The sequence below is a fragment of the Microtus pennsylvanicus genome, chromosome 7 (assembly GCF_037038515.1).
Source record: "Microtus pennsylvanicus isolate mMicPen1 chromosome 7, mMicPen1.hap1, whole genome shotgun sequence".
Taxonomy (NCBI): Eukaryota; Metazoa; Chordata; class Mammalia; order Rodentia; family Cricetidae; genus Microtus; species Microtus pennsylvanicus.
Window position 1 is genome coordinate 32,463,532 of NC_134585.1, and position 24,654 is coordinate 32,488,185.

Here is a 24,654-nt window from a genome sequence, read left to right on the forward strand (position 1 = left end):
AAGTACACGTGGCTGAAGATGGAGCCTAGAGCACAGCACAGACCTAGTGTGGGCCACTCCTGGCTTCCGTTTCCAGCAGTTAAGATGGTTGTCAGCCAGGCTTTATGGGGCACGGCTGTAATCCAGCACCTGGGAGGTGGAGGCTGGTGGATCTAGAATTCAGGGTCATTCTAGGCTCTACAGAGAGCTTGCGGCCAACCAGGACTACGTGATACTCTGCCTCCAAACACAAAGAAATAACTGATAGCCTGTGGTAGACGTTCTCTGGCGCCCAGATGTCCAGCATTGCAGAGCTTTGTACAGTCAACCTGACCTGTTCGGTGATTTTCATGGAACTGTCCTGGCAGGGCTCAGAGATGCTCTAAAGAGAGACTGCTGTACCCCTCCCTGTGACTATCAGACTGCTGAAATAATGGTCCCCAATAAATCGGCATTTCCTCAGGAATCTAATTCTGGGAGAAGGTAAGACTTGAGGTGTGGTTCCAGCCAGAGGAGGAATTTGTCACCTAGGAATAAATCTTTACACAGTTCTGACAACTCAGTCAACACCACCCCACCCATCTCCACCAGACTGGAGCCTAGACAGTGAGGAGCCAGTGACACACACATCCCCAGCAAATTTTTTTTTTCTTGAACAAAATTTCTTGGAGGAGTTGTGTGTGCATTTCCTCACCGGCTGTTCCACTCACTTCATTCACTCTTGGCTGCTGCCCAGGGCACTGCAGTGCAGTCACTAAGGTCAGGAGCGACCTTGACACCACCTTACTGCATGGGCACCTCCCTTCTTAGGACTGGCTTTTCACTCTGTAGCAAAAGTTGCCCTCAGAATGATGGCTTTCCTGCTCCGGCCCCTGAGTGCTGAGACTCATGTGCTATCACTTCTAACTCCTAATGGGCTCTTTAATAGTTATGCTTAAGTTACCAGCATCTATTAGTCATACAACAGAATGGGTTTCACTGTGACATTTTCATATCGTGTATCACAAGATTATACCCACTTCTCTGCTCTTTTCTCATCCTTAATCCCTGTCCTCTTCTAAGGGGCACTTTGGGAGCTTTGTACTATTTGGTGTTTCAGAAACGTTGGACCCAGTTGGCCACTCCTGTCCTGAAATTCAGTTTTCCTCAAGCCCACATCTCCATCTTTCCTTTTAAATACAAGAGTTGAGTGCAGCCCGGGGGTGCAGGTGAGTAACGTATGAACTTAGCATGCGTGGGAGTCCAGGTCAGGCCTCAGGACAAATCCAAACGTAGTGCTTACTGTTCTAAACGTCAATCTGTGTTCTGTTCCGAAGTGATTACACAGGAGGAATTCTCAGGAAAGAGCATCAAAAACTGCTATTACTTGAGGTAAGCAAACTTCAGGCGATTTATTACAGGGAGGCAGCAGACTACCGTGAGAGCTGCAGATTGAGCTGTGGACGTTTTCTGTAAAGCATTGCGGCATAAAAGCTAAATGGATGTGTGCACCATGGAAAAACTATTCTTTAATTTTTAATCTGGTATGTTCAAACACCTCGTTACTAACCGTGTCTGTTCCTGAGGTCAGAGGATGTGTATTTCACATACTGTGAACAACAGCTAACACAGTGCTTGGTATATAGTGGGCACCTGATAAATACATAGTACTGCGGGAGCAAAAGTGTGGCGATGAGATAGTTGTAGAGTTAAGAAGCAGCCAGTGGCCAGGCGGTGGTGGCACACGCCTTCAGTCCCAGCACTTGGGAGGCAGAGGCAGGCAGATCTCAGTGAGTTCGAGGCCAGCCTGGTCTACAAAGCGAAGTCCAGGTCAGCCAGGACTGTCACACAGAGAAACCCTGTGTCTCTGAAAAACAAAAACAAAATAACAACAACAACAAGCCCAGATACAACTGGTCATGGGGGTATACATCTTTAATCCTAGAACTCAGGGGTCAGAAGCAGGCAGATCTCTGAGTTTGAGGCCAGCCTGGTTCAAATACCACATTCCAAATATCACTGAAACCATCAGTATAAAGGAAGTTACTCAGGGTCACATTATTCCCTTGATTTTTTCACACAGGATATTCCATTTGCTGTGTAAGTGCTGGTCATCAGGACATGTCCTCAGTAATATATTTGTTAGCAGGGTGGCTTCAATGGGGCAGAATTTGCTGCCAATAAAACTTGAGTTTAATTTGTTACTGATTTCCAGTGGCAACCAATGGTCAGGTGCTTTTATATCACAGGTTTCAATTCGTCCCTTCTTTACATCTATGGACACCTGAATTGGCAAATGTGCCTGTTCGTGGGGCACATGAAACGTGGTATTCACACTAAACTTCGGAGTCCAGCCGTATATCCACTCCCAGCTTTGCAGCTCTTTAGCTTTGCTGCTTATTCCAGGAAACTGGGTCTCATCTGCCGGGTTTATTAGGTTAATGTGATTATCTATTTGATGATGAGCAGCGTACTCCGCAGCAATCGCGTTCATCAGAACTTCACAGGTCAGCACGGAATCTTTTTCCAGAAGGTTTTTGACTACGGAAGGGATGCTAGGTGTGGCATTGCTCTTTATCCCTTGGTATGGGCTCTTCAGCAAAGACGACAACGCTGTCGTGTCGGTACTGCATAACAGGGTGCAATGGTGATATGCGGCCACTCGGCCAATCTTTGATGCCGTTCCTGAGATTTTAAACTGTCCATCGAGTAACAGGTCGAATTTTTTGGTAGGCTGCACGTCCAGGCAGGGTTGGACAGCATTCAGAGCTCTCACGATTATCTTCAGATTTTCCATTCTATCATACTTGGTCTTGGTGGTAAAGAAGGTCAGATTGATATTACCCATATCGTGGTACACTGTTCCTCCTCCGCTCCTTCTCCGAGCCAGTTTGATACCTCCCTGTCTCATCAGATGGAGGTTACATTCCTGCCATGGATTCTGGTGCCTGCCGATGACAACACAGGGAGAATTTCTCCAAAGGAAAAGAATTGGCTTGCCTTCTAGATGGATGTGGTCATGGATCCAGTCTTCTACAGCCAGATTTTGATACACATCGTTGGAGACTGACTGTAAAATGAGCCCATGTGTTGCTGGGGTCCTAAAGCCAGCTGCTGGGACCCTGTGGTGGCAGAGTAACCGGAAGCAATTCTTCACCAGAAATGGGGTTAGCATGCTTCAGAGACAAAAGAAGAAAAATTAATTCAATGAGAAAACAACTAAATTCTGTTCTTTAGTTATTTGTGAATTATTCTAAACTCATTTTAGGGTCCAGACCAGTTGCTTTTCTTGCCTTTCAGCTTTACCCTTAGCCTTGAACAGCTCCATAGTAGAGTGTTCAAAGGAAATCAGTGAAGATAAGCTTTAGAAAATGTTAACTAAAGTGATGTGGACAATTTTCATATAGTAAGGAGTAAATATATTAAGTAATGTACAATGCCAAATAAATTATCTTTGAATTTACAATAGATCTCATTGAGAAAAATAGATTAGCACAAAGAAGTAAAAGACTCCAGAATCCTGTCACTCTGTCTCTCTATACTCTTTTTTAGTTATTATTTTTTTCATGTGTTTTGATCATGTTCTTTTCCCTCCTCCTTTCCCCAGACCTCACCACCTCCCTACCCACCCAACTTTTTATGTTCTCGCTTTCTTTAAAATAAATAAATAAATAAACCCACGAAAACTAAAATAAAAATAAATTAAAGACCAATAAGACAAAAAAAATGACAGAAAAAAAGGAACAAAAAGTCCACAGAAAAAGCCCTCGGAGTTCATCTTGTGTTGGACAGCTACCCCTGGGCATGGTGCCTGTGCTGGAGTGTGGTTAGTATACTCATCTCCATTCGTATAATTAAAAGCTTTAGCTGTGCAAGGGACTGAACGCAGGAACTTGCTCGATGTAGGTAGGTCTGAGCTATACTGCCGAGCAACCCCCAGCTCTCTGTTTTCATCTTCATTATTAATGTCATAATTTTTTCTCAGAAGGCACTTCCATGTTCTGGGAGATACTTTGCACTGCCAAACATACTTTTCTCCACGAACAGAGAGCAAGGTAAAACCAAACCACCGGCCCACCTTCCTCACAAGGCCTTAACAAAATTATTAATTTGCTACCTCCCTGACAATGCGATCCAAGCCCAGAATCTCATTACGGACGTAAAGCAAGTTGTATACTCTTCTTGAGGGGGCACGCGACTAGCATTCAGTGCCTTGCTTAGTTTACCCTCCACCCTAATAGAAATCAACTGTTCATAATAGTAAAATTACAACGTTCGGGGTAACCTGCAAAGCTTTGAGCACTAGCCAGAGGGGCCCAAGTAAGGGACACGTGGTAAACGCAGCACCCACTCCCGCTCAGTGCATGCCGCCGCAGCCAGCAACAAATCCACTAGATCTGCTTCCGGCTTCACCCACCTGCAACTTCCGGTCGCTCCCGCAGCTTTTGTTTTTGCAAACTAAAGCTCAATCAACACACCAGGGACCCGGAGCACTTAGCACGCGAGACCCAATTCTTCCCCTCCAGCCACGCCCATGGATGCCTGCCTTCGCGTGGGACAGCTCCTAGGACACGCCCCACAGTCCCGCCCCCGGGAAGACCCGCCTCCTACATCTCCCCCCCCCCGACTTAGAAGGGGCGTGGCCAAGCCTGAAGGCGGAGCTCATATTTATTTCCTAGTCCAGCCAGCTAAGAAAATGTGTTTCTCAGCAGGTCAACGAATTTAAAACTATCTTTGTGGAAAGGGAGTAGGCCACTTTCGAATAACTACCAAAAGATATAATACAGATGGGGTTCCTCTGAATGACAGCAGAGATGAGGGCTGTCAAGGGTGAAGAGAAGAGAGGAGCATTTCTTTTCCTTCCTTCCTTCCTTCCTTCCTTCCTTCCTTCCTTCCTTCCTTCCTTCCTTCCTTCCTTCCTTCCTTCCTTTCTTCCTCTCTTCCTTTCTTCTTTCTTTTTTTTCTTTCCTTCTTTCTTTCTTCCTTCTCCTCCTCCTCTTCTTCTTCTTCTTCTTCTTCTTCTTCTTCTTCTTCTTCTTCTTCTTCTTCTTCTTTTTCTTCTTCTCCTCTCTCTCTCTCTCTCTCTCTCTCTCTCTCTCTCTCTCTCTCTCTCTCTCTCTCTCTTTTTGTTTTGGTTTTTCAAGGCAGGATTTCTTTGGCTTGGAGCCTGTCCTGGAACTCTCTCTGTAGACCATTTTGGCCTTGAATTCATAGAGATCTGCCTGTCTCTGCCCCCCAAATGCTGGGATTAAAAGCATGAGCTACCACTGCCCGGCCTGTTCTTCTTAAAACTTCTTTTTGTTGGTGAGATAGGGTCTCACCCTGTAAACCAGGCTTGCCTGGAACTAACTACATAGACCAGGATGGCCTCACAGAGATCTTCCTCCCTCTGCCTCCCAAGCGCTGAGATTAAAGGCATTGGCCATAGTGCCTAACCTAGGTTATTTCATTTAAATATGTTCTATATTAACTCTGAGATCACATACATTACACAGCAAATCAATCAATCTATCTGTATAAATATATGTAGGTTGCAGAATGACTACAAAGGGTTAAAGAAATACGGAGTCTTAAGTAATTTTAATGAGGCCTGAGGGTCCAAATCGGAAACTGACAGAAATGCAAAGGAGTCTACAGCTGTCAGACACCAAACCAATGAAAGCTTTGGAAAGGGGTGTGGCTGCTGTTACAGAGTCGGGATCAGAGTTGAGCTGTGGAGTGGGGTCCAACAGGCAGTGGTGAAAGGGCAGGAACTGGTCTGTAGAGCAAATGGGTACTCAGACAGACAACATGTCCGGACAAGCAGACAGGCAGGCAGAGGGCAATTTGAGCAGCCTTTGTCAACATCTGGGACAAAGCAGAGCTGAAGCCCCTGGGAGAGCTGGGAGTGGTCAGGCTTTTGACACAGACACGCACTGGAAGGTCAGATGACAGGTGAGTAGGGCCTTCACCACCACAGTTATAGGTCTCTGCTCTTTGTGAGGTCCAAGTGAGAGAGTTGCTGTGTTTCCATGGCTTGTGAGCTAAGTAGTTCTAGGGCACAGCTTTCCTGTGTTTTATTCTGCATGTGTGTATGCTATGGAGGTCAGAGGACATGATGAAGGCAACATGCTTTCTTCTTCCACCAAATGGGTTCTGGGGAATCAAACACAAGTTGTCAGGCTTGGTGGCATGTGTCTTTTTTTTTTTTTTTTTGGTTTTTCGAGACAGGGTTTCTCTGTAGCTTTGGTGCCTGACCTGGAACTAGCTCTTGTAGACCAGGCTGGCCTCAAACTCACAGAGATATGCCTGCCTCTGCCTCCCGAGTGCTGGGATTAAAGGCGTGCGCCACCATGGCCCGGCTCTGGTGGCATGTGTCTTATCTGCTGAGCCAACCTGACAGTCCTGATAGAACTTTAATATGGATAATAATATGCTCTTATAGTACTAATTCACCTTCATAAATTTATGGGATGGGTCCCTGTCTATGCCCATGAAAAAGTCATTTATTGATTAGTCTGTGCTTCTTGAGGGTGCAAGGCAGATGGTGATAATTATATTTATATATATACATATGTGAACATATATAATATATATATTCACTCAAGAGCAGAGTCATCCTTCATCTTCAAAACAAGTCAAAGCTGCTTGTAAAATAGAGTCTCTCAGGACAAATCAGTCTTGGGAAAAAACCCAACAACACAGTTTTACATAATACGGTATAATGTATTATGTAAATGCAGGGCAGGACACAAGAGCATCCAAATTAAAAAAAAAGCTCCATCTCATAGTTCCACACTTTGAAAAGTTGATCTGTCCCCGATCTACAGCCCTCATTCCTCCATGAAGCCTCATTGCGTCTGCTCCCACCTTTTGTCTTGGTCACATCTCACTTCATCCTATCACTATATCCTGCTACACTTCATCCGGGTTACCACTGCCATCATCTCTCTGGATAACCATGTAACTATAAGTTATGCCACTCTCAGAGAAGTCCTCCTAGTTGCTGCAATCGGCTTTATGTTCTAGCTGTGGTGGCTTTCTGATGCTTTGCCTTTTTCATGGCACAGCACATTTTGTATTTAATTGCTGTATAATGTTGTGGCTTCCCTCTTGGCACCTCTGTGGGAGCCCGCATGTGACTCGGTTTCCATTTGGAGTCAATTATGACTTAAAACTCATTTGAGTTCAAGCTCACCGGCTGTGCCTGCAGCTCTGAGGGCTGTGAGAAAGTTCTGATTAAGCCCATGGGAAAGAGCATTTTGCCCATGAGAAAAGAACATGCTATCTAGTAGAAAGAATACTGCTGATGCCACACCCTGGGAACATTGAGATAGAAATACAAACTACTTGCTGCTTGCAGGGTTCATGTGAGAAATAATGAACCTGCTTGTGCTTCCTCCCAAGGACAGTGCAGGGAGGTGGTCAGCTGATTGTACTGCTCTTTGTTCTGCCTTCTGTCTTTAATCTGCATTTTTTTTCTCTGAAGAATTATATTCTGGGTGCTTGAGAGGTGGATTAGTGGTTAAGAGCACCTCTTCCAGAGAACCCAGGTTCCATTCCCAGCACCCACATGGCAGTCCACAACTGTAACTCCAGTCTGAGAGGATCTGATGCCCTCTTCTGGCCTCAATGGGCATCAGGCACCCACATAAGCCAAAGGTATAAATGCAGGCAAAACATCTACATATATAATAAAATTAAAAATAAAGAGAGAAGAAAAAAGAGAATTAATTACGTTTTGTGAAGGACAAAAAGAAGTATATTCCATTTAACTATGCTTTTAACGTTAGGTTCAAGATTCATTTCTTTAAAATTGGCCTGCCTCATAAAATATTGTTCCCCTCCCAAACCAACATGCCTTTTCTCTATCTTTTAACTAATATTAAGAAGATAATGTAATTAGACAATAGATACAGTCATTAAATATTAACCTACAGGAACATGGGGGTGGAACTCAGTAGCATGCTAGCATGTTCAACACCTTGGATTAAATCCCCAGCATCAAACCAGAACCAAACAATAATAAACCAACCAAACAAACAACAAAAACCCATGTATTATATAATTACAATTCACCATATATCTAGATACAAAAGGGTTTTCATTCCATCTGCCACTGTTTGTGACAGCACTTTTGTTTCACACTACAAATATATTAACAACAGATACAAAATAAGTTTTTGCCTTTATTATATGAGATATTGTTATAAAATGGTAGTTACTACAAGACAGACATTCAACTTGGAAAGAACTCTGCTGCCCTCACTCTGAAATGAAAGTAGCATGGCCGAAAAAGATGTAAGAGTGTGAACTGCTTCTGAAGAGAGGGGTTCACTGTTCTTTTCTAAGGAGCCAATCACAGGGCTCTATCACAGAACAGAAAGATTTCCTGAACACGTAAAAGGGTAAAGGACACCAAAGCAAACTCCTGAACTGGAAGTGCAGCATTTGAAAGTACTTTGCCAGAAAAGGTGAAATAGTCGTGCTTTGCTTAGATCCCCTTATATACTACTTGCTAAAAATGTTTATTATTATTACAGTAAAGTGTGTTAGTACAAACACTGATAGTAAAAATAGCTGTGGTATTTGACAGGGATGGTATACTCTGCAGAAATCTACCTTGGATTTGGTAGGGCCTTTCTCTCTTCCTCCATTTTGGTAGGCTTCCTAATGGACTTCAGCTACATTGAACTCATCCTCTAATCAAAAGCAAATTTCTTTGGTAACATGTCCAGGTGACTTCATTCTAAATCTGTCACCACCAGGCCATCATTTTCCTTCACGTAGCCCATGGAATTCCACCCGGTGTCAGTCCCTTCCCCTCTCATGCAGTTTTCTTGGCTTGCGTCTTCTAACTTGATTTTGTTGGTGTTCTGAAATAACCGAGTCACTGGTTCCAATCCACTCTTCTCAGCTCCCTGCACTAAGTGATCGTTCACTTCCGAATCCACAAGCACAGCAGATGACTGAGTGGCAGCTTTGCTCAGCAAAAATCCCATTGGGACGGCTGGTCAACCATCAAGGGAGCGTGAGGGCCCCTTTTAAGTAGTGGAACTGCTTTTTCAGTTTGGTTACTGAAAAGAAAACCAGAAAATTAGTAAATGCAATAGGAATATTGACAACTTCACGGCAATGTTTCTTTAAGTGGAATGCTCTACTGGGACTGAAAACACAAAGCCACCTTCTACCTTCCAGAACCTACATTTTCTTTTTTAGGAAAATATTTTAATTTCATTTTTAATTAATGTGTCTATGTGTGGGTTTATGCATGTAGGTGCAGTGCCCAGGGAGTGCTAATCCATACTTAATAAATGAAACCTTGCTTTTGCATTAGGAAGTGTGACTCCGTGGTGGTCTTCTTGGAGGTCCTAGGACTCAGGCACAACATTTGGGGGCTCATCCGGGATCCTGAAGACCTCTGGGCCCCCGCCCCAAAGGTTTCTGGACCAGAACAGGGTGCTGGAGTCCCTAAAACTAGTTACAGATTGTAAGCCGTGTGGATGCTGAGAATGTGGATCCTCTGTGGGAGCAGTACTCACTCGTGCATCATGACTCATCTCTTCAGCCGCCATTTACACCTGTTCACATTTTCTTGTAGAGAAGTTATGTAGGGCCTATCGACTTCTTTTAAGGTCTTCTAAAAATTATATTTATTTATTTTTGTGGGTGCGTCCGTGTGTGTAAGCCAAAGAAAAACTTAGAAAGCTTGTGAGAGTCAATTCTCACTCTCGACTATGTGGGCCCTGGATTGAACTCAGATGACCAGGCTAGGCGACAAGTGCCTGTACCTACTGCCCATCTTGTCAGCGTTCTTGAAAGTATTATTTTCAATTAATCAATTTGTTTTCTTTGGTGTGTATGTGATGTTTTGCCTGCTGTATATATGTATACCATGTGCATACCTAGTGTGCATGGAGGCCAGAAGAGGGAACTGGAACTGGAGCTACAGATGTTTGTAAGCCACCATGTTGGTGCTAAAAACCAAAGCCAGGTACTCTAAAAGAGCAACAAGTGCTCTCAACTGCTGAGTCCAATCCTGAAAGTTATTAAGAGGGGGATTTTCTTGATTTTATATCTATTCCTTTCCAAAAAATAATGTAACTAATCAATTTCTCTGTCATATCTATCATTCTTAATAATAAAAACTTTTAATTCATTAATGTGTTATATAAATAATCACGAAACATCCTTAGCTACCAGGAAAATTCAAATTACAACTTCATTGTGATCTATCTTGCCCCAGTCTACTGCCAAGGAGTCAAAGAGCAACAAACGAGGTTGAAGAGGAGAGGAAAGGAAGAATCCTTATTCACTGCTGGTTGGAATGGAAACTGGTGCAGCCATTAGGGAAATCAGTAGGGAGGGTCCGCAAGAAACTAAATAGAAACACCACAGGATCCAGCTGTATCACTCGTGTGTGTTCCCAGAGGGATCTAAGTCACTCCAGGGAGATACTCGCACATCTCTCCACTACTCATTAACAGCTGAGATGCAGACCCAGCTTGGATGCCCAACAACGGGAAAGTGGCACACATCCACAGCTGAGTTTTCTTCAGACATGTCACGTGCAGGAAAACGGATGGAACTATAGAACATTATAAGCAAAATAAGCCAGGCTTAGAAAGACGAATACAACACTTCTTTCACATGTCTAATGTGGACTTTTGAAGAACATACATATGACCAGGGAGCTGGCTCAGAGTATAAAGCATGTGCCATCAAGCATGAGGATTAGAGTTTACATCCACAGAGGAGCCGGGCAGGCATGACAGCTGCCGGTCATTCCAGCACCTGAGAGACAGTGCAGCCTGCAGGCAGGTTGGCTAGTTAGACTAGCTAGAATTAGATGGCTCTAGGACCTGGGAGAGATCCTGCCTCAATAAAGTAGAGCGTTATCAAGGAGGGCACCAATCATCAACTTCAGGACACCCACGCACACACACATATGTGAATGTGTTCCCATATACATGTAAACACAAGCACACGTAAACCACACATACATGCAAAAAATAAAAAACAATGAAAGTAGAAGGGAGAGTACTGGGGAGGGAGGAAAGGAAAAGTGGGGTGTCATGTGGGAGCAAATGTGAAGAGAAGTGCAAAATGGGACTTTGCAATTTTATCTATGTATGTATGCAAATTTTATATAAGCCCATTATTTTGCATTCTAACTAATCTAAAAATTGAAAACAAGCAGGAAAAACTATATAACCTGTAACCAAGAGACCAGAGAAGCTGATAGGAACACACCTAGGAATGTCACGAATTACAGAATTTAGCACATGAGTACGTTAACACAGTTATTGAAACTATTTTATGTATTCCCAAGATAAAGGTAAAGCAGAGCATGCACCAGATATTTTGTTGCTGCTGTTTGTTTTTTTGAGACAGGGTTTCTCTGTGTAACAGTCCTGGCTGTCCTGGAACTCCTTTGTAGACCAGGCTGGCCTTGAACTCACAGAGAACTGCCTGCCTCTTTCTCCCTAGTGCTGGAATTAAAGGCTTGTGCCTTAACTAGCTCTTTACTTTTAGTTTTTGAGAGAGGGTTTCCTATGTAGCCCTGGATGTCTTGGAACTTACTCTGTAGACCAGGCTGGCCTTGAACTTGAAGATCTGTCTGCCTCTGCTTCCTGAGTACTGGGATTAAAGGCATACATCACCAGTGTCTGGCTTAGACAGGGTGTGTTTTATAATGGAAGATTTCTTTTAAAAAAAATCAAACTTTCAGCAATAAAAATATAATTTTAATTTTTATTGTAGAGATTTATTTTTATTTTATGTGTTATTTAGGTGTTCTGCCTGAATTTATGTGTGTACCATATGCATGTCGTACCTGTGGAGGCCAGAAGAAGGCATCATATCCTTTTGAACTAGAGTTCAGATGGTTATGAATCACCTTGAGGATGGTGAGAATTGAACCTGGGTCTTCTAGGAGAGCAGCCAGTGTTCTTAACCACTGGGCTATCCTTTCCAGTTCCATACCCTTTTTTGAAAGTAGGTATTACATAACCCAGGCTAGCCCTGAGCTCACTGGAGGGAATACTGGCTTTCATTCCTGATCCATCTGCTTCTACCTCCTCAATGCTAAGATTACAAACATGTATACAAATCCTGAGTCCAGAAACAGTTTTCAGTTGCATAGAGCTGTGGCTGAGGTTAGCATGACCAATGGAAAGAGTGGAAACTCTGCAGAAATGGGGAAAATGCTAGCAGAGGGTTTGCCTGGCACACAGGAGGTCTTAGGCTCAATTGCCTTCTGTCTCTGCCTCTCCCTCCCTCTCTCTCTCCACAAACATACACTGTCTCTCACACACACGTGTATTTATCTGCATGCATGCATGCATACATATATACATACATATGTATATAACATAGCCATGGAAAATATCAAATTTAAAGAAAACAGCAAAGTAAGTTGTGGGGACAGACAGTATCAAGTAGCTTAACATATGTTCACTAAGAGGCCCATTTTTTTTTTGAGAGATACAGAAAAGGCAAAAGAGAAGATTTTTCAATGAAACTGTTAAAATGGAGAAAGATAGGGAAACTGAGCCTAGATTCAGGCAAACCTCAGAAGAGTTAAGGTGTGGCAGGGTGGAACACTCACCACTCTTTGGGTTTCTAGGATATCCTCTTCCTTGGTTTAGGGAAGAAAGCTAGTGGTCATTGATAGGAAAACAAAAGAAAATCTTCACAAACTCTTGGCCTTAAGAGGGATCTTTTCCTTGCATTCTTTCTAAAGAATCTGTAGTAACACCTAGGGGACATAGACACAAAGGGCTTAACTGTTTTAAAATTCTTTTTCTAAGGGGTTGGTTAATTTTTGTTACCTTGACACAAGCTAAACACATCTGGAAGGGAGGAGAAGGCATCTTCATTGTGGAATTGCCTCCAACAGACTGGCCTGTAGGCCAGCCGGTGGGACAATTCCTTGATTAAAGAAGAACGTGGGAGGGGCCAGACTGCTGTGTTCAGTGCTGCCTCTGGGCAGACAGTTTTGAGCTGTTTAAGAAAGCAGGTGGGGGACTGGAGAAATGGCTCAGCAGTTAAGAGCACTGACTGTTCTTTCAGAAGACCAGGGTTCAATTCCAGAACCCACATGAAAGTTTATAACTGCCTGTAACTCCAGTTCCAGGGGATCTGGCATCCTCACACAGACATATAAGCAGGCAAAACACCAATGCACATAAAGGAAGCAGATGGCTGAGCCCGTAGGTGGTCAAGGTTCCTGCCTTGACTTCCCCTAATGATCGACTGTGATCAGGATGTCTAAGACAAATAAGCCCCTTCCTCCCCAAGTTGATTTTGGCCATGGTGTTTATCACAGCAACAGAATGCAAACTAGGACATGGTGGGGATTATGCTCCTTCAACTCCAGCCAAGAGTGGCTTTCATGGGAGGATCAAAGCAGGTTTTCCCCAGTGGGTGTTCTATCACTAGCTGCACTCCCAGCCCAATGGGTAAGTTTTGAAATTGGTACATTCTTTCTTATTTTTTTCAATAATCCTACTCCAGATTCCTGAGTTCAATTTACAGATTACATATTATTCCCCCTAACTTTTCATGATTCTTTGAGAGCCCATACTTCTTTATTACTTTTTTTAAAATCAATTACTATTATCTCAGAAGAAACATACTCCCTGGGTCTTCTGTCTGTTTTATCTAAAAGCATTTGGACATTAAAATTAATTTGATAACTGTAATGGTCTGTTCTGTTCCTTTAAGAGACAAGCCACGCCCACTTCCTCCCTGTTCACCAAGGCAAACTGATCATCAGCTTCCAGCCTGGGTCTTTTCCTTTTCCATCTCCCTCTTGAAGAGGTAGCTTCTGTCTCTCCCCACTTCTCCTCTTCCCCCTTCTGTTTCTCTGTGTGTCTCTCTCTGCTCTTTTCCCTTCTCCTCTTCCCTTCCATAACTCACTAAATAAATATCTAACCTCACTCTGCATGGCGTACCTATCTGTCTTTCACCCACCGCGTGGCTCCCTGCCTGGGGACAGCCGCCTTCAGAGACCTGTGGTGTGGTCTCATGGTGTGCCCATCTGTCTCTCCTCATGGGTCTTGTGGCCTACTGCAGCTACTTGGGGAACTGTGCTCTCCCTGCTTGGGACTGGCTGCTCTTGGGACCTGCTGCCCTCTCCCTGCCCCTGCTCGGGGACCTGCAGCCTGGTCTTAAGGCCCGCTGTCTGCTGCATTTTACTTAATCCATTATAATAACATCTAGTTATGCTTACAAAGAATATAATTTATGAAAATAAAGGGTATAAAGATAAAAATACCTTATGAAAAAATACGATCCTGAAGAACAAGACAGTTATAAATTAGCACATCTTCTTGCTTGTGATACCTTATAGAAACGTGAGTACTCATGCAGGAGAAACAAGAATTCTTATGCCTCCTCAAACACGATCTTGCTTTCTGAATGCACAGTTTAAACTGTAGCATCAGAAGACAGCTGCAAAAATCTTGTAGGAAAAGCCAGGAAGACGTGATCACAGTTTATTCAGTATGTGAGTTTAAAAAGCCTCTGAACAGTAAAGAAAGGAAATTAACAGCCTAGTGAACACACAGTGTGTGTGTGTGTGTGTGTGTGTGTGTGTGAGAGAGAGAGAGAGAGAGAGAGAGAGAAGAGAGAGAGAGAGAGAGAGAGAGAGAGAGAGAGAGAGAGAGAGATCTTTGCTAGCTGTGCCTCAGACAGGAGGCTAAAAGCTAAAATTAAAGCCTGGAGAGATGGCTCAGTGGTAAGGAGCAGTAGCTGCTCTTCCAGAGAACTCTTTATTCAATTCCCAGCACCCACATGGTGGTTCGCAACAACCTGTAACTCCAGTTCCAGGGAATCCAATTCCCTCTTCTGGCCTCTGTGGGCGACAGGCACGCATGTGGTACACAGGCATACATGCAGACAAATCACCAGTACACATAAAACAATTAAAAAAATTAAAGCTAAACTTTACAAAGACCTGAAAAAATTACCCCCCCCAAAGATAAAAATGTGAACCACTAAAGGGGCTAATGAAATGGGATATTTTCAAAAGAAGAAACATACGTGACCAACAAATGTTTTAAAAAGTGTTCGCCAGCATCAGATGAATGGAAATTAAAACTACTTTGACATTCTATCTCACCCCAATCAGAATAGTCATTATCAAGAAAAACCATTAAGAAATGCTGAAAGGGTCTGGAGAAGGGGAGCCTTGAACAGTGTTGGTGGGAGTACAAACTGCTATGAACACCTTGGAAATTGGTGTGACGATGTCTCAACTAAAAATAGAACCTTAGGACTCAGCTATGCGGCTTCCAGCACATGCCCAAAGGTCTTCATATCCTCCCACAGGGACACCAGCACATCCATGTTTACTGCTGCTCTATGCACAATAGCCAGGAAATGGATCCAGCCTGGATGTCCCAAAGAGATAAATCAATAATAAACACTACACACATGCAATGGCATTTCACTGCGCTATAAAGAAAAACGAAGTCATGAAATCTGCAGGAAAATAGACGGATTTGGAAATCATTTTAAGTGAATAACCCAGACTCACTAAGTCCAATACTACATGTTCTTTCTCGCATGCAGAGTCTATCTTTAAATATATAAGTAGGGGGCTTGCAAGATGGCTCAGCCATTAAGAGCACTGACTTCTAGAGGTTGTGAGTTGAATTCCCACCAACCACTTACGGTGACTCACAACCGTCCATGTTGAGATCTGGTGCCCTCTTCTGGCTTGCAGGCACACATGCAGGCAGGACACTATACATAATAAATAAATAAATAAATCTTAAAAAATTATATAAGTAGGGGGTATTGAAGGATGTGAGTGTGGGTATAGATCATGGTGAGGGACAAAAAAGTGGCTTAGGGAGCAAGAGAACACTTGTGACATGGAAACAGATGGGGGAGGAGTAGAAAGACAAAAGCAGGGAGATGAGAAAAAGGGCAGAAGGATCAACAGAAACAAATTATGAATGCAAATGCCGCAATGCAACCCATTTACTTTGCATTCTAATAAAAATAAGTAAAAACGGAATAAAGTAAGCTTCTGAGTAAGCTGGATAGAACGGATGAAGGGCCCAGAAGCACTGAGGGAAAATATCTTTTCAAGCTAAACTTTAAAAATTGGCAGCATAGACCAGCGCTTATTTCTTTCCACTTTTTCATTTCAAGATGTAATTTTAACGCAGCTGGATAGTTAAAATTACCACACCAGTTAAGCTAAAAGAAGGCAGAAGTCGGCTCCCTGTTAGAAGCCAAACTTAGGGTAAAAACCTGGATACAGAATTTAACATCTCGCGAGGTTTTATATCTTTTCTTGTTTTTCCATCGCCAGTCTTCCTAGCGAGGGAACTTGGAGGAGGGCTGGCACGTGGATAAGAAATGCCAGTTTGGAAAGTGAGCGTTTATTGCGGGGTCTGGCACTTCCCAGTTCCATCGTGCCTGGATGGGCAGACCTGACCCAGGCCGAGGGGTGGCCCTCAGCTGTCATGCTCACCAGGACAGACCAGCTCCCTCTGGGAGGAGGCAAAAGGGCACCCCACCTGCAGGCTCCCACAAAACAGTTTCCTGACGGTGTCAGGAGCTGCGCAGCGGAGCAGCTCTAGGGAGTAACCGTTCTGCTCAGCCGGGAACGCTCGGGCTCCAAGCTCCACGACCACCGCGCATGCGCGCTCCGGCAGCTTCCGCAAAGGCGCGGGCTAGAGGATGGTTACTAGGAGACGGGACGCACGGGTCGGCCATCTAGGCGCTGCGTGGGCGTGCGCCTGCGCGGCGCGGATGGGCCAGGACAAGTCCTCTGGTCGGAGCCCTAGAAAGGCGGGCCGGCGGCTGTACACGTCGCTACGTGCTCCGGTGCGCGCGCACGATTTGTAGTCCCCGCGAGAGGGCGTGTCGAGCCAGGTACGCGTGCGCACGGGGGCTGGGGGCGCGCCGGACGGAAGCGGAGCGAAGGCGCCGGGGAGGTGGAAGGAGAGCCCCCCTCAGGTACAGAGCGTGAGGGCGGGGCGTCGGCCAGCCGGGAGCTAACCGCTCCCGCCTTCTTCCCTCAGCGCCCCGCCGGGCCTCCGCCTCCGCCGGGGCGGGGTCCACGGCTTGGGAAGGAGGAGTCAGGGGCGGAGGATGGAGGCCGGGGCTGGCTTAGATCTCCCGCAGGGCGGGAGGCCCTTCAGTAGCCGGGATGAGCTCCGAGGAGCACGATGGCCCGGGAGGCCGGGGGAGGGCTCCAGAGCTCCAGGTAGAAGCCGAGGAGGTGCACCGGGCTAGAGGAGAGCCCCTCCGGGGCGGCTGCAAGAGGGTGGGGAGAAGTGTTGGGGTCTGATGGTGGCCCGGGGTGGGCCGTGGGGGAGGGGGGCGACGGCTTCCAGGAGCAAACCTTTCTGGGGAGTTAAGGATCGAGCCCAGTTCCTATGGTGACCGCTTCGCTTCCTGCCTCAGCTGGGTGTTGGGAGACACTTTTGCTTAGAGACAGTGGAGTCAAGCTGAGGCTCTTGGAAGCTCAACCTGTCTTTTCCCGACTCCTTGTCCCCTCAGTCTCTTCTTTATAGACTGGGAGGCAGGTGAAGGCGGAGATTGAGCTTTTGCATGAAAATCTCATAATTTTTCTTAGAGTTTTGCATAGAGAAAAGGCAGGATAGGCTGGCTTTTGTTGGAAAAGTTATTTACTTCTCAAACAGGTGGCTGTCGTGCACTTGATCACCTAAAAATGCCGAAGTACATGTACATAATTATATATGTGTTTGTATATAACCTTCAGGCGAGGATTTAGACTTTAAGAAAGTTTGCACAAGTGACGGTGTTCTGTGTTTTCCTATCGCGCAGATTTGCGTGTCCCATGATATTCGTTGATTTAAACTTATTCTGCTGGTTTCAGGATTTCGAGTACATTTTGTCCACTTCAGGAAATTAAGCCACAGTAATTTCAAAGTAGAATAGGTTATTTGTTATTATAAAGGGCAGTTATCACATTTGACTCTGCTTCAAGAACAAAACACAGTTGTTTTTTAATTGAGCAGTGCACTAAATCCTTCGATCTTAATTATTGAGAAAGAGATAAGAAGATAAATACTATATCAATATTTCTTTCAAACTCTAAACCTTGATATTATTTAATAAAACTTTCAAAAACATGTTTTACTTATTTTCCAAAAGAAGAATCACGGTTGTAGCCCAGAATATAAACAGGCACAGAAAGTCTCTGGGTTCTGTTATCTGCCTTCTGCCTAGTTTGTTTGAAAATATTTCTATTTAGCTGGGCGGTGGTGGCGCACGCCTTTAATCCCAGCACTCGGGAGGCAGAGGCAGGCGGATCTCTGTGAGTTCGAGGCCAGCCTGGTCTACAAGAGCTAGTTCCAGGACAGGAACCAAAAGCTACGGAGAAACCCTGTCTCAAAAAATCAAAAAAAAAAAAAAAAAAAAAAAAGAAAGAAAGAAAACAATCCGATTTTAAAGTCCTCCACAAGTGGAGGCCACTAGAACAGTTGTTATTAATTCCCTCACGGGTCACAACCCTTCACTCCCCAGATTGGCAGTGTTAGCCATTTTCTTGCTTGCCTTAATAGTTCGATCATCATCTTATGTGAATACACACCTTATAGTCTGCCTTGTTACAGAACTTTATAGAGTTGGAACAGGTATTCTACAGCTACTTTAACTAAACTCTTAAAGAATTTATCCTTGTCGGGCGGTGGTGGTGGTGCATGCCTTTAATCCCAGCACTTGGGAGGCAGAGGCAGGTAGATCTCTGTTAGTTTGAGGCCAGCCTGGTCTACAAAGCGAGTTCCAGGACAGCCAGGGCTAAACAGTGAAACCCTATCTCGAAAAACTAAAAAAAAAAAAGGAAAAAAATTATCCTGATTGCTTCTAGTTAGTTTGCTGGTTGGTGTTCAATTGTAAAAGTATTCCATGATTTACTGTTTGTGGATATTAGGACTTTAAAATTGTTTTTGGCGATACTCTTTGCTAGGGTTATGGATATTAAAATATATCCACCTCGTGTTTTGAAGGAAGGCAGTTTGAAAGGTGGTTCTTTTTGTTTTTAGTTACCACTGTTAGTCTTAGTCTTAAATTACTAAATCCCTTTCATCCAGAAAGGCCTTGGGAAAACAGCTAACTCCTTTCTTGTGTTTCTGAGAGGTCTTGATTCACACTACCTCTCCAAAGGTCTTTGTTTCATGCTGCGTTGAGGAGATAAGTTGATTCTTTACTCTAGAGATAGCATTGTAGAAAGGAGAAGAGCTTGGAGGTTGGATCGGAATCATTAGAAAGTTTTGTTGTTTTGATTTTCTTTCTTTTTTAAACCATAAACTTTTGGAGAGAATCATAATTAAAAGAAAACAAAAACTTAACGTAGTTTAGCTTTTGCAGAACCAGATTTCAGAATTGAATAGAAAACATTCCAGTATTTTCAATTATTCTATCAATATAATAGACATTTGCCAAATATATAATATGTATTTCAGTTTGTTTATGTGTTATGTGTGTGCTTGTGTATGTGTTATATGCACGCGTATATATGTATGTATGTGGAGGCCACAAGTTGATACCAGTTTCTCTTTTTCCTCAGTCCCTCTCTACCTGATTTTTGAGGTAGTGTCTCTCACTGATCCTGGAGCTGTTTAGTTTAGCTAATCTGGCTGCATAACAAGTCCCAGTGGTCCTATAGTCCCTTGCTTCTCCAGTACTAGGATTACAGGTACACATTCCATTGCTGTGTTTAGTCTTTTTACGTGATATATTTTTAACAAATTTATAAAAGTTACATACAAATAGTCTGTTTCATGATGGCATTTCATACATATACATTGTATCTTGATCCTATATGCCTCCTTATCCTTCTCAACCTTTCCAAACCCCCACCCCCAACAAGACAGGGTTCCTCTGTAGCTTTGGAGCCTGTCCTGGAACTAGCTCTTGTAGACCAGGCTGGTCTCGAACTCACAGAGATCCACCCTCCTCGGTCTCCTGAGTGCTGGGATTAAACGCGTGTGCCACCACCACCTGGCCCTTTTGATATTTTTAAACATAAAATCTTAACTTCAAAGTCCCACTAGATAGGAAGTCCTCAGATACTTTACCCCTTGTTTAAAATTAACTTATCTGTTCTTCTTATGCTGTGTCACAGTATAGAACACATTGTTTACCTGGATTTCCTCATTTCTTCATCCCTTTTCCCCTCTACTACTCAACAGTAATTTATGTCTTGTTTCTATGCTGTAGGTCTTCATCACTTGCATAGACTTTAGGGAATTCTTTTTCTTAAAAAAAGTCATATGTGTGTGTGTGTGCGCACGTGTGTGTATGCGTGTATATGCCTGGCTGCTTGCTTGCCACAGTATGCACATTGAACAGGGCACATGTGGAAGTCAGAGGGCAGCTTGTGAGAGTTGGTTCTATCCTTTCATTATATGGGTCCTGGAGATCAAACTCAGGCACAAGTGCCTTTACCCATTAAGTCATCTCACTGGCCCTAGCTTTAGGCAAATATTGAAGTGGTTATGTATGTTAGGTTAGATATCACTTGTCAGAAATGCTTAAGATTGGCTGAGTGGTGGTGGCACATGCCTTTAATCCCATCACTCTGGAGGCAGAGACCGGCAGATCTTTGTGAGTTCGAGGCCAGCCTGGTCTACAGAGCAAGTTTCAGGACAGGATCCAAAGCTACACAGAAAATCCTGTTTTGAAAGAGAGAGAGAGAGAGAGAGAGAGAGAGAGAGAGAGAGAGAGAGAGAGAGAGAGAGAGAGAGAGAGAAATGCTTAAGATTAGAAGAGTTTGGGGACTTTAGGATATATCATGTACGTGATACTTCCCAGGGATGGAGGCCAAATCTAAACAGCAAATTCATCTGTAGGTAACTTTATGTAACACTTTTGATGCACCATATTTTTGACTTTGGCCACTCTAATGAGGTCAGGTATGGAATTTTTCAGTTGTAGCATCATGTTTCTCAGAAAGTTAGAATTGGAAGCATTTCAGTTTTGACTTCAGATTAAGGATGCTCAGCTATTATTTGCATTTTCTTAAGAGACCCAGTGTTTGATTCTGAAAGGGGTCTCTTGAAAAGAGTGAAGCATGCTTTTCTTCTTTTGGCAGTGTACCGACCACAACCTTAGTCTTCCTCTGACTTTTATTCTGTCTGTTTGGTTCTTGCGATTGTGCTGATTAAAAGCTTACATTTTATATTTTGATTTATTAGTCTTCAGGTTTCACCTCACAACAGAAATGGCTTTGTTTAATCAAAATTCATTATTTTGAAAATGTTTTATTAACTCTAAATATTTTATTTGGCAAAGACAAATGTTTCATAGAGCAACTTTGTAGTGGACATTTTTTAAACATAGCAGCCAGACAATAGCCTAGACATCTTGGAATTTGTTTTTTGTTTTTGTTTTTTTCGAGACAAGAGTTTCTCTGTAGCTTTGAAACTCACTTTTGTAGACGAGGCTGGCCTCAAACTCACAGAGATCTGCCTGCCTCTGCTTCCCAAGTGCTGGGATTAAAGGTGTGTGCCACCACCGCCCGGTGACATCTTGGAATTTATAGAAAGAAATAGACAGTAAACAGGTGAACAAATAAATAGTGTGATTTCAAGAGTGACGAGTGCAAATAGCCTAAGTAGAGAGTGGTCAAGAGAGAACCTACTTTAGGAAGTCAAGGAAGAAGAGACTTTTTAACATTTGAACTAACGAGCTGAGGTTGAGATGCCAGCCAGGAAAAGGCTAAGGAGAGACCGTTCTCTGTGGGACTGTAGGGAAAAATGGGAAGAGAGCATGAAGTCAATGGGAGTGGAGCACATTCTAGTTCATTTTGCACTGCTGTAGCAACACACTGTATGCTGGGTGGATTGTAAACAGCAGATATTTAATCCTAGCAGTTCTGCAGCCTGGGAATTCTTAAGATCATGGCGGCAAAAGATTTCCTATCTGGTGGGGGCCGGTTTCCTGGTTCATAGATCCCTTACTGTTTCCTCATGGCACAAAGTGGAAGAGAAGACTGAAGCCTTTTCTATCAGGGTAATTAATCATGGCCTCGTTTGTTTATTTTGGTTCTAGGAATTAAACCCAGGGCTTTAAGAATGCTAAGCATGTGTTCTGGGAGCTAGGATTTTATCATATGAACTTGAGGGACTTACAGTTTTTCAGATCAGAGCAACACATTAAAGGAACAGAAAGATAAACAGTAAATCTGATTGATAAATGAAGGAGAAAGTATTAGATCTTTAAAGAAAAGGCAGGAACCAACTCATACAGGGTCTTTAGAAGTGTGGATTTCATCCCAGTTGCAATAGAAAGCCATTGGAGTATTTTTGATCAGCCTGTCAACATTTTAAAGGATTAACTTGATTTTAGGGTGAAGAATAAGTTTTATGGAGCAGGAAGACCAGTAGGAAACTTGCAGGTGTGGGAAAGGTCTTGGATGTTCTTAGAAAATTCTCATTTTTTTAAAAATTTTACTTATTTTTATTTTATGTGCATTGGTGTTTTGCCTGCGTGTATGTCTGTGTGAAAGTAGAACTGGAGTTACAGACAGCTGTGTGCTGCCATGTGGGTGCTGGGAATGGACCCTGGTCCTCTGGAAGAGCATTTAGAGCCTTAACCATTGAGCTATCTTTCCAGCCCCAATTCTCACTTTTTTAAAAAAAATTTATATATGTATTTTATGTATATGAATGCCTTATTTGCATGTATTCCTGAATGATAGAAGAGGGCATCAAATCTATTACAGATGGTTGTGAGCCACCACGTGGTTGCTGGGAATTGAACTCAAGGCCTCTGTGCGAAGGTAGGAGGTGGAGACAGGAGAGAAACCCTGGAAGCTTGTAGGCCAGTTAGTCTGTCACGTGCAGCAACAGACTATAGACCCTGTCCTACGGGAGGGGGGAGATGGGGTGGGGGAGACAACTTTTAGACTTTGTGTGTGTGTGTTTTTCAAGACAGGGTTTTCCTGTCTAGTAGTCCTGGCTGTGCTGGAAATCACTTTGTAGACTAGGCTGGCTTTTAACTCACTCAAATCTGCCTGCTTCTGCCTCCTGAGTGCTGGGATTAAAGGTGTGTGCTACCACCACCCAGCAACATTGCTTATTTTTAAGATTCAAGTAAATGTGTAAGGAAGACATAAGTAGAAAACATGAATACTTACCTAAATTGTTCTATCATCAGTATATGTATATATCTATATCTATATATGTATTGTTGATGACATCATCATTATCTTATAGCATAAAAACAGAAAAAAAGTGTTGAAAGTTCAAACTGAGCCTTAAAATGTTAGTGAAGAAGAGTGTTTCTATATGTATGTATTAAGAATATGGAGAATAGTTCTTGGAGGTGTTAATCAGGTGATAAAGTTTTCAAAGTTGAAGGAAACAAATTATGAAGAACTTTGCATGTTGGATAAAAATAGCTCTTGGCAATTCAAAGTGTAGTGGAAAGCCAATAAAGGGAAGCTTTTCCAATTGTAGAATCTGAGGTGTACTGTGAATGAGATTCTGCATGTAAATAATATTTCTGTGTGATTCATAATGTTCATCAAAATTTAAAAATTAATTGCCAAAGTGAGAAGTTATTTATTCTGTTTCCTGAGCCAAGTGTTTGTAACTAAGAGCACACTTTTCAACAGAAACTATGTGAGAAATGGTAGGATTTTTATATAGCTCATAAAGTTCTAATGTTGTGCCCATGTCACAGGACCCCCAAACAGAACCACCATAGAGCTGGTATCCGATGCAAACACACTGGGCTTTATTGATTACAAGTTAGCTAACTTGGCTGTAATCCAACACACCGACACAGTGGGTGGGGGAAAATGGCCTCTATGCTTCAGGGTAAGGGAATTTTAAAGGGAAAACTACAAGCAGGGTGCCACAAACCTTGGCATTTCGGGATTGGGTAAAGGTATACAACTTTTGAATTTGTTGGTTGAGTATAGGGAAATTTTAAAACAGTGACTGTCAGCAGACTAGAATTTCAAAACAGTGGTTAATCAGATACCTACAAGGACGTTTGAAGCAAGCAGATGTTGTTTGGACACCCTGGTGGGTCACTTTGATCAGGGCTGGCACAGTTTCTTGGGAATGTTCATGACTCTGCTGGGCTGCATTCACCACCCCCCCCCCCAGTTAGGTCCTGTCTAAAATTTTTTTTCTCAAAATGGAGTTTGTTCTGCTCCTTCACTAAATGACATAACTTTAAGTAGTCTTTGAGATTTATGCTGATGTTCCAGGTGGGCAGTAGCTAGAGATGAATAGAAATGCATTTTCTATCTTATCTAGGGAAGGAGAAAGAAATAGAGCTGCCAACCTGCTTGCGTGCCAGACTGCACAGGGTTTACTCAAGCTAGTCAGTGGGGATATGCTGATTTTATAATTTCCAAAGAGTGATGTGGCAGTTGTGTTGAAGGAAAGGTCTCAGCTGTTCTTAGGAAATTCTCACTTTTTTAAAATTTTACTTATTTTTATTTTATGTGCATTGGTGTTTTGCCTGCGTGTATGTCTGTGTGAAAGTAGAACTGGAGTTACAGACAGCTGTGTGCTGCCATGTGGGTGCTGGGAATTGGACCCTGGTCCTCTGGAAGAGCATTTAGAGCCTTAACCATTGAGCTATCTTTCCAGCCCCAATTCTCACTTTTTAAAAAAGATTTATATATGTATTTTATGTATATGAATGCCTTATTTGCATGTATTCCTGAATGATAGAAGAGGGCATCAAATCCATTACAGATGGTTG

General features: G+C 43.2%; 3 protein-coding genes and 1 long non-coding RNA gene across 10 annotated transcripts in view; 2 read left to right on the forward strand and 2 right to left on the reverse strand.

The window, feature by feature from the left end:
• Positions 1-1,109: 1,109 nt before the first annotated feature.
• LOC142854584 (uncharacterized) lies at positions 1,110-2,997 on the forward strand. Its single transcript, XR_012911352.1, has 3 exons — positions 1,110-1,187; positions 1,296-1,350; positions 2,873-2,997. It is a non-coding gene; the product is annotated as an uncharacterized LOC142854584 (long non-coding RNA).
• Positions 1,163-4,549, reverse strand: Lipt1 (lipoyltransferase 1). 2 transcript variants are annotated; one of them, XM_075980396.1, is made up of 2 exons: positions 4,376-4,549; positions 1,163-3,134 (listed from the first exon to the last, which is right to left on the reverse strand). In XM_075980396.1, the coding sequence occupies exon 2, from the start codon at positions 3,131-3,133 to the stop codon at positions 2,012-2,014; it is 1,122 nt and encodes a 373-aa protein (XP_075836511.1). In that variant the 5' UTR covers position 3,134; positions 4,376-4,549; the 3' UTR covers positions 1,163-2,011. The 2 variants fall into 2 exon arrangements, with proteins under 2 accessions (XP_075836511.1, XP_075836510.1); XM_075980395.1 differs by lacking the exon at positions 4,376-4,549 and adding an exon at positions 4,076-4,340 and having other exon boundaries at positions 1,604-3,134.
• Positions 4,550-8,106: 3,557 nt separating this feature from the next.
• C7H2orf15 (chromosome 7 C2orf15 homolog) lies at positions 8,107-16,574 on the reverse strand. 3 transcript variants are annotated; one of them, XM_075978887.1, is made up of 3 exons: positions 16,476-16,574; positions 15,619-15,690; positions 8,107-9,014 (listed from the first exon to the last, which is right to left on the reverse strand). In XM_075978887.1, the coding sequence occupies exon 3, from the start codon at positions 8,937-8,939 to the stop codon at positions 8,682-8,684; it is 258 nt and encodes an 85-aa protein (XP_075835002.1). In that variant the 5' UTR covers positions 8,940-9,014; positions 15,619-15,690; positions 16,476-16,574; the 3' UTR covers positions 8,107-8,681. The 3 variants fall into 3 exon arrangements, with proteins under 3 accessions (XP_075835002.1, XP_075835001.1, XP_075835003.1); XM_075978886.1 differs by lacking the exon at positions 15,619-15,690; XM_075978888.1 differs by lacking the exons at positions 15,619-15,690; positions 16,476-16,574 and adding an exon at positions 14,219-14,261.
• Positions 16,575-16,843: 269 nt separating this feature from the next.
• Tsga10 (testis specific 10) overlaps positions 16,844-24,654 on the forward strand; it is a 98,238-nt gene continuing 90,427 nt past the window's right edge. For 3 of the 4 annotated variants that reach the window (XM_075980401.1, XM_075980403.1, XM_075980402.1), the window contains exon 1: positions 17,045-17,167. In XM_075980401.1, coding sequence (XP_075836516.1) covers positions 17,111-17,167 — 57 coding nt within the window. In that variant the 5' untranslated portion in view covers positions 17,045-17,110. Of the gene's footprint in view, positions 16,918-17,044; positions 17,168-24,654 lie in introns of those variants that run through there. The other variant, XM_075980404.1, reaches the window with a different exon arrangement.